The 11,699-nt window shown below is 39.0% G+C and overlaps 1 protein-coding gene and 1 pseudogene across 1 annotated transcript; both read left to right on the forward strand.

Moving 5' to 3' along the window:
• Nucleotides 1-1,310: 1,310 nt before the first annotated feature.
• On the forward strand, nucleotides 1,311-3,002 carry LOC149169848 (uncharacterized). Its single transcript, XM_089425360.1, has 3 exons — nucleotides 1,311-1,953; nucleotides 2,330-2,553; nucleotides 2,724-3,002. Exons 1-3 carry the CDS (start codon nucleotides 1,311-1,313, stop codon nucleotides 3,000-3,002), a joined length of 1,146 nt encoding a protein of 381 aa, XP_089281486.1.
• A 3,930-nt stretch (nucleotides 3,003-6,932) lies between these two features.
• On the forward strand, nucleotides 6,933-7,628 carry LOC149169849 (uncharacterized; annotated as a pseudogene).
• Nucleotides 7,629-11,699: the final 4,071 nt, after the last annotated feature.

Raw genomic sequence — 11,699 nt, forward strand, 5'->3', positions numbered from 1 at the left:
TGTTTGCAAGAGGAAGAATATTTGAGGCATAAATCCCGTAGTATGTGGTTGAAAGCGGGAGACAGGAATACCTCCTTCTTCCACAAGCAAGCCCAAGCTAGAAGGTCCTTCAACACAATTTCTGAAATAAAAGAAGATCTTGTTACCCACAAGGACTTCACAAGTATCAAAGGGGCTGCCTTCTCCCACTTTGAGAAACTCTATAGTGAAGTCGAGGTAATGAGTTAGGACACTATGTTCTTAGATGTTATACCCTCCAAGATCTCTTCAAATGTGAATCAACAGCTGGAAGCTAAAGTCACCAGAAAAGAAATAAAGGTTGCGCTCTATGAAATGGAGCCAAAAAAGCCCTGGGTCCAGATGGCTTCACAGCCAGATTCATTCAAGTCTGTTGGAAAATAGTGAAGAAGGACCTGCACATAATGGTTTCAAAATCTCAATACTGCCAGAAAATTGGAGGAAGCACGAATTCTGCCTTTCTCGCCCTCATCCCAAAGGAGAAGGGAGCCAGCACTTTTAACAGGTTTCGTCCAATTTCGTTATGCAACATTGGCTACAAGCTCATAACAAAGGTGATTGCCAACAAATTGAAGGTCCTCTTGCCCTCCATTATTCCTAAAAACCAAGGCGGTTTCATTCAAGGTAGGCAAATTGTGGACAACATAATCCTTGTGCAAGAGGCTATTCATTCTAGCTTGCAGCAGAAAGAAAAAGGTATGGTGGTCAAGCTGGACCTAGCTAATGCGTTTGATCGAGTTCGTCACAAGTTCCTCTTTGATGTGATGCACAAGTTTGGGTTTGGTCAGGAGTTTATTAGATGGGTTCGGGCTTGCATCTCTGAGCCCTGGATTGCCCCTCTAGTGAATGGAAGAGTAACGGAGTTCTTTAAAGCGTCTAGAGGGTTGCGCCAGGGCTGCCCTCTTTCTCCTCTCCCTTTTGTTTTGCAAGCTTCAGTTCTGAGTTTTTATTTAGAAAAGTGCCAGGTGGACCAAGAGATTATGGGCCTTAGGATTGCTCGAGGTGTCAAGGATATTAATCACGCATTGTTCGCTAATGATTCTCTTCTGCTGGGTGCTGCCTCCGTATACTCTGCCTCCAGATTCAAGAAAGTGTTGGACGATTTCTGTGGTACTTCGGGCAGCAAACTAAATGAAGGGAAATGCCATTTTTATGGCTAGAATATCTCCAACAACGATCTTTCCTCAATTTCTAGATGTTTGGGCTTCGCTCGCTCTGCTTCTTGGAATTCTTTCATTTATTTGGGCCTTCCTATCTTCCAAAGGAGGCACTCTAGTAAAGATTGGCTCCCAATGGTTGAGAAATTCAAGAAAAAAATTCAGTCTTGGGGTTTCTCATGGCTAAATCTTGCTAGGAAGACAGTGCTTATTAAGTCTGTCCTGACCAGCCTGCCCATCTTCCAATTCTCGGCCATGTTGGCTCCCTCCAACATCCTCAAGAAGATGGAGGAGTGGATTCGAAGGTTCTTTTGGAAAGGAGGCAAGCAAAATGATAGGAAGATTCCCCTTGTTAATTGGGGCAAAGTTGCTAAACATCTGCTAGAAGGAGGCCTCAACTTCAAGGACCTGATGACTCAAAATATTGCTATGGGGGCTAATATTCTATGGAGGCAAATAGCCCTGAAGCCGGGCTGGGCTGAAAAGGCGCTATGGAAGAAATATTTCAGGGGTCAGAGGCTACGAAGCTTGGATGACCTCACCCACACCATTAAAGGTTCTCAAATTCACAGGCTTTGCATGCAGGCCTTACCACTAATACAAAAGCATTCCTTTTGGACAGGTAATGGCAAGCTCATTAATATCTGGACCGATAAAATCATGAACAAAGAACCTTTAGATGAAGTCCAAGAGCTCTCTGAGCTTCGAAGCTGGACGTTGAATAGCGGCATGAAAACTTTGTGGGATATCTCTAGTTGGAAGGATAATGCGTGGGCAGGTTGGAAGAAACCTCAAATGCCTGATGCTCTAGATCAAGCGTGGTCATTCCTGCTGACTAAGCTGAAAGGAATGAGCCCGATTAGCATCAGAAAACATGATAAGAGAGGCTGGGGCTCTCAAACTAGTTCTTATACAGTTGCACAAGGCTATGCATAGCTCAGAAAATTTTCTCATGTTCCTTGCTGCCCTACGACTTGGAGAGGACTTTGGAGGCAGAAATGTGTGCCAAAAAGCGATTTCTTCAGCTGGTTATTGTGTCACAACAACATTTTAACAGAGGACAGGCTTAAAAAGAAAGGCCTCCTGGGCCTTTCTAGATGCACCCTTTGCCTGGAAAATGAGGAAAATGTCTCTCATTTATTGTTTGAATGCAGGTTCGCCAAGAGTATTTGGTCTGACGTGTTTTCCTCGTGGGGATCCACTATTCGTTTGCCCAATTCGATTGTTGGTTTCTTTGCTGATTGGGCTCACCTCTATGCCGGAAAGTTCCCCAAAAACAATTGGTTCGAGGCAACCTGGCTGTTCTATTCGAAATTCATTTTCTGGCAAATATGGATTGAGTGTAATCACTGAATTTTTCAAGAGAAAGCACAGAAGGGTAACCTTGTTTTGTCAAAAGCCAATGGCCTGCTCAAGGAATTTCTCGGGGAGAAATTTGAGAAGCTGGAAAATAAAAATTTAAGTCCTCAAGAATTGGCGTGGGGGAGCAAGCTTGGCCTCCAGTTTTTTGAGAATGAGAGACAGTTCAAAATTATGAAAAACTGGTAGATCAAGCTTGTTGAGGACGATTTCCGCATGTGGCTTCACAAGCATGATAGTCCCTCCTTATTTTTTGATGGGGTCGCCAAAGGCAATCCAGGAACTGCAGGGGCTGGAGGTGTCATCAGGAATGCGGATGGCTGCATAAAGAATAGGTATGCATGGGGTCTCGGTCATAGTACCAACATGCAAGTAGAGGCCATGGCTCTGTTGCTGGGTCTTAAGCATTTACAGGGTCTTGGTATTGAGAAAGCCATTATTCTTGGTGACTCCCAATCCTTGATTTGAATTATAGTGGATAACACGTCCCCTAGGGACTTTCGGCTAGCAAGAGTGGTTGCCAGAATAAGGAAGCTAGTTGGCTCCTTTCTTCAGGTGAAATTTTTTCCACATTCTTCGACAGAATAATAAGGAAGCGGATGCGGAAGCCAACAAAGTTGTCCTCCTTCCTGCTCGCATTCAGATAAGAGATGGGGTGGAAGATTGGGATCCAATCCCTTAATTATGTTTCTCATGTATTAATGTCTTTTACTTCAACAGTTTGTTTGTAGTCACAAGCATGGGGAAATATGGGGAATTGAACTCGCTTAACGGAGTTAAGAAGATCCAGAACATTAAGGTTATAGGGTTAGATTATCTATATGTTGAGGACAATCGGTTCTTGGGCTTCCTAAATGTAAATGGCCAACAGGCTTTGGCTTTCTTTTAATACAAATTATAACCATTTTCGTTAAAAAAAAACAAAAAACATAGTTTTTGTATTTATATGAAGTTGATATCAAGCGTTAAAAAATTTTTTAGAAGTATAAGATTTAAATATATTACATGTTTTTTTTTTACTTCTAATTATTTTACATGAAATTATATTAGGTCATATGGACAACTAATTAAATATGCATGAGGTTTCTTTTTCTCGTGATAGGAGTACCTGCAATTCATCAATTTCACCACAATACAAAATTCTAGTCAAAGAAGATGTGACATGAATGCGGAATCTAATCTAACAGGGCTAAATGTTGATGGTGAAACAATAATAAGGGCACAACCTACACGGGGAGGAGAATAACCTCTCATATTAACCACCCAAGGTAGTCCACGTTAACAAAATGCTTGTTATTTGATTCAAGGACAAGCTACATATTGTTCAAATTCGGAAGCACCTCAAGCGGCTCAAAGATGATTATAGTCTTACAGTACCATAAAAACATCAATGAAATAAGAACATTTCCCGGCCAGTCCTAATACTGATCCTACACATTAAGAGATGTGGTTCAATCGAGGCATTTTCCATGTATTTCGCTCACTTAATTTACCCTTTGCAGACCATTCTAAAAGGCTGACTGGACTCCTTATGGCTTTGTAATAATTTATGATATATTAACTATTCTGTGAACAAGGCACAATTTTTTTTTCTTTAATATGCTATATTCGGGTGTACTCACTGTGCTTGTGCATTTCTGCACATTTTAGGGATGTTGAATAGTAGCCATTGCATATAGCGAACACGCTATTCAAACACCATGTGTAGCTATTGAATCTGAAAGTTCACACATTCCTTCAGTCCAGGCATATAGAAGAACTATTTGGGGCCAAGCTCATGTTTGTAATAAGAGCTATCTGGGTCCTCCCTCTTGTCAGAAACAATACCTTGAAAAACAGCGGCCAAACCATAACAACAATCAAATTCCATCAGTCACACAACAACGGCTAGATTGCAGACTATCATGGGCAGTTTCTATTTATATGCAGCCTGACCAACCCATCTAAATGCAGCGATCTGGAAAAGAGGAGTAATTCAATTCCCATTTTCTTTTTGTACAAAGTTAAAAAGAGGCAAATGGAGTATGATGTGAAAGGGGAAAGAATGTGGGCAGTTTCAATATAATTTTAGCCTTACCAACCCATGTAATTTGATGACCTGAAAGGAAGGGCTTTGAATGACCTCACATCCTACCTATCCTTAGGTGTGGACAATCAAAATTTTCTCTAAAAATGTGTGCTCACACCATGTTTTGTCTACTGGTATTGTTAGTATGTCAGTTTCTTACGTACCACACATGCAGAATTCAGAGTAGAAATACATATGTTGAAGAGAAAAAGGGAGGAGCCTCGGCCCAATAAATAGATAGATCATGAGAACTTGCCCCTACTACGGACTGTGTTCTCCTTGGAAACCAGCAGATGTTGATGTTGGAGACATGTTCACCACAGAGGAAATTAGGGGTGAGTGCTTAACAATAGGGCTGACACAACAGGTGTTACAGTCCCTGCCTTCCAAATTTTAGAGGTAAACTCTGTATGTTGATACTTTACCATATTCACTTTAGGGAGGCTGGCATCATATACCTATTTTGAACCCAATCATGAACTCCATGGGTAGCAGTCATACGCCAATGGTGTTGCACATGGCTTACCCAACATGGGATGATATTGGCATTTGCATGGGGTGAGTTGACCTAGTAATAAATTTAGGTACAATTCGGTAGCAATGATGAGTTAAACGTTAATTATGTACATGTTAGTAATGCAGTGGAGTTGATCCTAGCTAGGCAACCATCATCATTATACCTGTTCTAGCTATGTGTGTATGTATATATAAAGCTAGTTGGGTGAAGCTACATATTTATTAGAATCCATTTTGTTTCCACAAGGTTCTGCTATATACCTGCATGCTGGAAACCATGGCTGAAGTAATGTTGGGCTGCATTTTTACAACTAATTATGCACGCACTTACCATTCTATGAACATTGCATGATGTCTGAATTGGATATTAAAAGCACATGATTCTAGGCATTAATGAAGCACGGATTGTCTTGACTCTACCAGTTGTGGAAGCCAAGGTTACAACTCATTTGGTGGTGGTTATTGCTAAGGTGACAACCCTTAACAGGGACATTGATTGTTTAAAAGAAGCCACCTGCGTGTAGATTTATAAAAAAGGGTGACTGACACACATGTTGTGACAGCTATGATGGAGAGATGGTGCAGGGTCTTATGTTGAAGGGTATGGTGATACTTAACTCCTCGCAAGTGTAATACACCCTAGAAAGGAGCGAAGCGCGTGAGGTTGGCAAAAGAAAGGACGTATTTCTTTTTTAGGCATTCCTTCCTTGAATAAGGAGAATCTGGTTTATGGTCACCAAAGGCTGGCAACGATAAAGGACCATATTTGCATTTCCTGCAACTAACAACCATCATCATTTGTTCCATGATCTAACATGCCTGAGGATTGCTAGGAAGGTGTGACTATTGGTTTATACCTGTTCTAGTTGTCTGTGTATGTATACATAAAGTTGGTTGGGTGAAGCTACATATTTATTGGAATCCAGTTTGTTTCCACAAGGTTCTGCTATATGGCTGCATGCTGGAAACCATGGCTGAAGTAATGTTGGGCTGCATTTTTACAACTAATTATGCACACACTTACCATTCTATGAACACTGCATGATGTCTATAGCATGCAAAGCGTAAGTGAATAGAAGGACCATATTTGTATTTCCAGCGACTAACAAGCACCAGATACTTTAATAGAAGTGCCACTACTTATCATGAGAGGCTGCTAGCGTAGAGTATATACTCTGAAAATGATCTAGTTTCTCAATATGATTATTGGATACTTTGCTTCATCTAATACAGTGGCATGGGCAAGTTGTGCTTTAACTGCTGTAGATTTTCTACATTGCTGGATAGATCAAGGTATATGAGGGCATGTTGTTGAAGGAAACTCGTGTTGCAGAAGGTATGTTGTTGAAGGAAGTTCTTAGCTCTGAAGTACAATAACTCCAAATAAAATTAAAATGAAAGTGAGAGCATTTTTTTGGTATGCCAGAGCAATTTGTCTTCTAATCTGTATGCCAGCCATTTGCACAATATTATTCAGCCTAAATTTGCTTTCCCGTGGGTAGCAATGCTGAAAAGTTGACAAGTTTCACCTTTACAATGCTAGAATTATCTTTATGCAGGAATTCCAGGGATTTTATAACAATTTTGAAGGTTAGGTGCTAAACGTTACCTCTTTATCTGGTGCTCTCAATGGAACAGCTCATGTCTACCCGGACGGAATGCAGTGAGCTTCCCAGAAATTGTTTGATTGTTTGTTTTATGCTTTCTTTTCAGAGTATCCTTCTTTTTTATTTGGAATTTCAGATTCCCAAACTATGAGATCACTAACCTAACAATACTTGATCATACAACTCAAAAAAATGAAAATAATGTTCATGGTGCCACTCAAGTAGTCCCTGCCACAGGTATGCAATGTGATGCACACTTGGCTCACCCCTTCAATGCTTTTTGTGTTATTCAATCTGGTCATTGGGACTATTGCAGACACCTCTAGCAGAGGTCCCACCAATGGCAATAATAATAAGAAGAAAGCTGGCAATATGCGTAGGACTACATTTGATAAACATGGACAGAATTTTGAAGAAGAAGAAGAGGAGCTGCAATTTAGGCCTCCACTGGTTGAGCCCTCAAGGCCGAAAAAACATAAATTTCCTAAGGGTAAGGCTCCAAACCCACCAGTTTTTTCACAAAAAACCCATTGTTTGTCTCCCCAACTTGAGTCTTCAAATCCTCCAGAGTTTCTGAGAAAAACCCATCAATTTTCTCCTCCGATTGATCCTCCATTTCCGCCTCAGTTTTCAGGAAAAACCCATGATTTTTCCCCCCTGGTTGAGCCAACCCAAAGCTTTTCTCATGTGGGAATGAACAAATCTAAAGTGGCCGCATCCAACGTCTTGGAAGTTCCTCATAATGAAGATATGACCAACTGTGTTAGGACTGGAGATGACACAAACCCAGATGGCCTATCCACAGACGAACTGGATGCAATGGCTGAAAATTTTATTCATAATTTCAAGCAGCAGCTCATGTTACAGAGGATTCAATCCCGCAACGAAAGGAGGGGCAAATAGCCCAACCCCATGGAAGGCCTTGGGCTATATCATTGTACTCGGAAATTTTAGGCCGATTGCTTTAAATCGTTATATTTTTTGATTACGAAGAGAGATCCTAGTTAAGAAGATACGTATTGGGATAACGCAGGTCCGGGGATAACCATAGAGTCCCGGTAAGTCTCAGGACAATCTCACAGTAGAATAGTGAAATAGGTCTCGGTAGGTATAGGAAATGGACCCGGGCTTCTGAGAATACAAGCAGTGAAAATTAAACAGGACTGAGAGAGCTTGAAAATTAAACAGGACTGAGAGAGACGATGACCTGACCTGGAAGAAATGATGTTGTGCAGATGTTTTCTAAACAACAGCTCCGGCTCACGATTTCCAGCTCCGATACCCGTTCGTGAGATTGTCAAACCAGGCTCCTCTGTCAGTTTGAACAGTGCTATACTCTGTGAGATTGATCGAAGAAGGCTGCCGGTAGTTTGATCCAAGAAGGCTCCCGGTCATGGAAGCACGGAAACTGCAGAACAGTTGATTGTGCATCGCAGAACAGTTGTGCACCGCAAAATAGGGACCGCATAACTGGGTAGCTTCCAAACGGACAGAAGGTACCATAACACAATGTGCCATTACTACTGGAGCTTAAGAATGCATAAGCTGCGGAAGAGAACTGCACGAATTTAGCTGCAGAACTGCCTTCATGAATATCCATGAATACACGACACTGCTCCCTTGCAGAACTGTGCGGTTATGCCCGCTCTATTCCGACGCCACGTGTTAGCATGAGAAACAAAGGGACGACGAAAGTCCCTTTCAAAGGAAGGCCTATCGGCCTAAATATAAAAGTAATTTATTTTAATTGATGAAAATTAAATTAATATTGATTAATATAAAATTAATTAATCTAAATTAATGTATATATAAAGAATTAAGTGCATAGAATTAAATTAGTTAATTAATTTTTTTATTAATATTAAGAATTAAATATTTTATATATATGTATATATATTAGATTGTTATTATGTTAATAATTTTAGGTATGTAAATATTTATGATGTATATAGTCATATGAATAGATTATGATAACATAACTAATATTATCAATAATGGAATAATAAGGGAGTGTTTTGTAAGACAAATCATCACATCTTCATTGAAAAGAAGAGTATCCTTGCTATAATTGAACATTACCACCATATAAAATTTAGAGAAGCTATTGAAATTGGAAAACACCCTAATAACTTAAATAGAAATGATTGGTGGAAAATTAGTGAAAACTGGATACTCACCCTCACCTCTAGAACCTCCTCTTCCTAAATCCTACTCCCTTTACTAATTATCTTATCACATTTCCTTTTTCCTATCACATTCCCTAACATATATACCATATATTTACCATTTTCCTAACTCATATAACCTTTTATATATATATATATATATGAATATTTACCTATCTAGAATTATTAACATAATAACAATCTAATATTAATATTCATGGAATAATGTGTGTGTTATCTTTAATTCTTAATATTAATAAAATTACTTTTTATTAGATAATTTAATTCTATATACTTCATTCTTTATAGATACATTAATTTTATATTAACCAATAATAATTTATTTTTCATCAATTATAATAAATTACTTTTATATTTATGTCGTAAGGCATTCCTTCTAGAAAGAACTCCCCCAGCTGCCACTATGCACTCCTCTGCACTGTTGAATCCAATGTTAGACAATTAAAAGTTCTTCCACTGTTAGATCCCACTACTTTAATTGTCAACTGAATCTTGATCTGTACAATCGTTCAACTAGTTGATCTTTATTATAACCATTGGAGGCGTTGCCTATGGGGAAATTGTTGCAAGTGTAATTTCTCAAACACGACACCCACACCAAATCACTGGTCATGTCCATGATTAACAACAAATCCTGTACAAGAGTGCCCAAGAAGAATTTGATTGAATAAACTCCTAATATGTGAGTATACATAGACTCATTTCCCTTGCTTATCCTGTCCTAGCCACAATGCATCTTGTCCTTCAACACTTGGGCTCGATCCTGGGTTCTTTCCACAATCCTGGTGAGCCTCTCATAATCTTTGTCGAGGGTAAACAACAGAAGAGAGAAGTTGGAGTTAGAGGGAGAGCCAGAATTTATTTTCTTTGTTCTTTTGTAGTTTAACTTGGCAGCGTAGTAGAAGGCCTTTGTTGAGTGAGTTTCATAGTCAGAAACCTAAGTTATTTGTGCATCGATCAAGTAATTGTTTAGTTCGTGCTCCATTTTGGAAGAGGAATCGCATACTAGGCGACTGTGATTATTTGTCTTGTTAACATATTAATTTCAACCTACGAGATTCATGTCATTGTTGTGGGGATTTGAGGCCTGGAGGGTCCTGTAGTGATGAAAGAGGTGATTATGGTTTCTTTAGTAGAGGTGGTGGGTCATATGAGTATGGAAGCAGCAGTCGTGACAGTGGGAGTTTTAGCTACAGGAGAGGCTTAGATGTGAGACCTGATGACTGGTATTTCTCTTTAGGCAGATGTGGTGCTCACATTTTTTCTAGTTGCTCCAGTTATTTCTAGTGCAAGGCATATAAGGAGGTATCTGATAGTGGAAGTGTTAGGCACGAAACCTCTGGGGGTTGAGGATCTATAGGTTTTGCCTCTTTTAACAATGGTTCTGGTACATGTTCCGGTTGGAAATCTGGTGATTGCATTTGTGGCAAGCTAGGATGTAATGAGCATAGCTTCGCTAGTAGGATGGAATGCTTTAGGTGCAGTGCTCCAAGAGAGTTAGGCACTTTTTTATGATGCTACCAGTAATTGAACGATAATTGAGGGGTGGTTGTAGAGATTGAAGTTGTTCTGCAAGATTTCAAAAGAAGGTGATGGGTTTATGGGGAGAATGTATTTGGTATAGAGCCATCTTGTTTTGTTAGTTTTGTTTCTTGGGTAATGTGGGTAAGGATTCAAGAAAGAAGGTTATTCAGAAAGTCTTCATGCATGTGTGTTTGCACTGTTTCTGTTTCCATTTTGTATTTCAAATGGAAGGCAGTCTACAACATGGTCGAAGCTTGACAATCATATATTCTTTTGTCACCTTTTGTGTTTATATTTTTGCTTCTACCGTGATGATGCTCTGCTTTGTACTCTAAAAAAGAATCGTGGATGGTTTAAATTATATCATTGAAATTAATGTGTGTAATTTAACTTAGGCAGTTGTGTCACATAGAGAGAAGCAAAGAGTGCCAATTGTTTCATTGAGATTAATGTGTGTAATTTGAGCTTCTTTAGCTTCAAATGAAAATCCATGATTATTGGGAATTTTTGTTCTCATTGTGACCTTGCATATCATATTTGATATGCATTGTGTCATGTCATTCTTTCAAACATTGTACATGTATTGGAAATTGGGTATGGATATGCTCCTTTCTCTTTCACCCAACATGTGAAAATCTATGTTCTCCTTGTGATAAATTTCAGTACATTAATGTTCACAGTTATTTTCTTTCTAACTCATCATTCTCACTTTTACATAGAAAGAACCTAATTTCCTAATCTCTTAAAGAAAATGGCTTATTTTTTCTTATGAAATTCAACTTGTATTTGATGGCTTTTAAATTTTGTACATGGATTTGACCAACGAGAATAGAAAAACATAGTGAAGAGATTGTCCTTGAATTCGAGTAACAGGAACAGGAAAACACCTTGAAGAGGCATGACATCAAGCACTAAGGTGATTTTTATTTCGATGGGTCATTAAGAAATGGAAGAATACAATTACTCATGACTAATTTGAAGATTTTGATATCCATGATTGTTAGTTGTGAGACATACAGTTCAAGATTCAGATATCCATGCTTGTGATTTTTGAGATAGCCAATTCAAGGCCTCATGACCTATATACATCATATGAATTGGCATGATTTATAATTTTCTCCCTATAGTTGACCATGTGTAAGGCTATAGATATCAACTGGATTTTGTTTTTTGAGTTGCCCCTTTGAATTTTGAAAAAAAATCAATAAATGAAAACCAAGCGTGCGTATTTCTGCCAACATGAAATAGTCACAGTTTTTTATTT

The sequence above is a fragment of the Pinus tabuliformis genome, chromosome 4_2 (assembly GCF_031772625.1).
Source record: "Pinus tabuliformis cultivar Carrire ecotype Pingquan chromosome 4_2, CPIR1, whole genome shotgun sequence".
Classification (NCBI taxonomy): domain Eukaryota; kingdom Viridiplantae; phylum Streptophyta; class Pinopsida; order Pinales; family Pinaceae; genus Pinus; species Pinus tabuliformis.

Excerpts from the sequence above, each read along its gene's own strand:
- LOC149169848 (XM_089425360.1), top strand. The coding sequence starts at position 1,311 with ATGGTTGAGAAATTCAAGAAAAAAATTCAGTCTTGGGGTTTCTCATGG. Across the intron at positions 1,954-2,329 it reads GAAGGATAATGCGTGGGCAG|GTTCGCCAAGAGTATTTGGT; the intron begins GTTGGAAGAAAC and ends GTTTGAATGCAG. Across the intron at positions 2,554-2,723 it reads TCAAGAGAAAGCACAGAAGG|ATCAAGCTTGTTGAGGACGA; the intron begins GTAACCTTGTTT and ends AAAAACTGGTAG.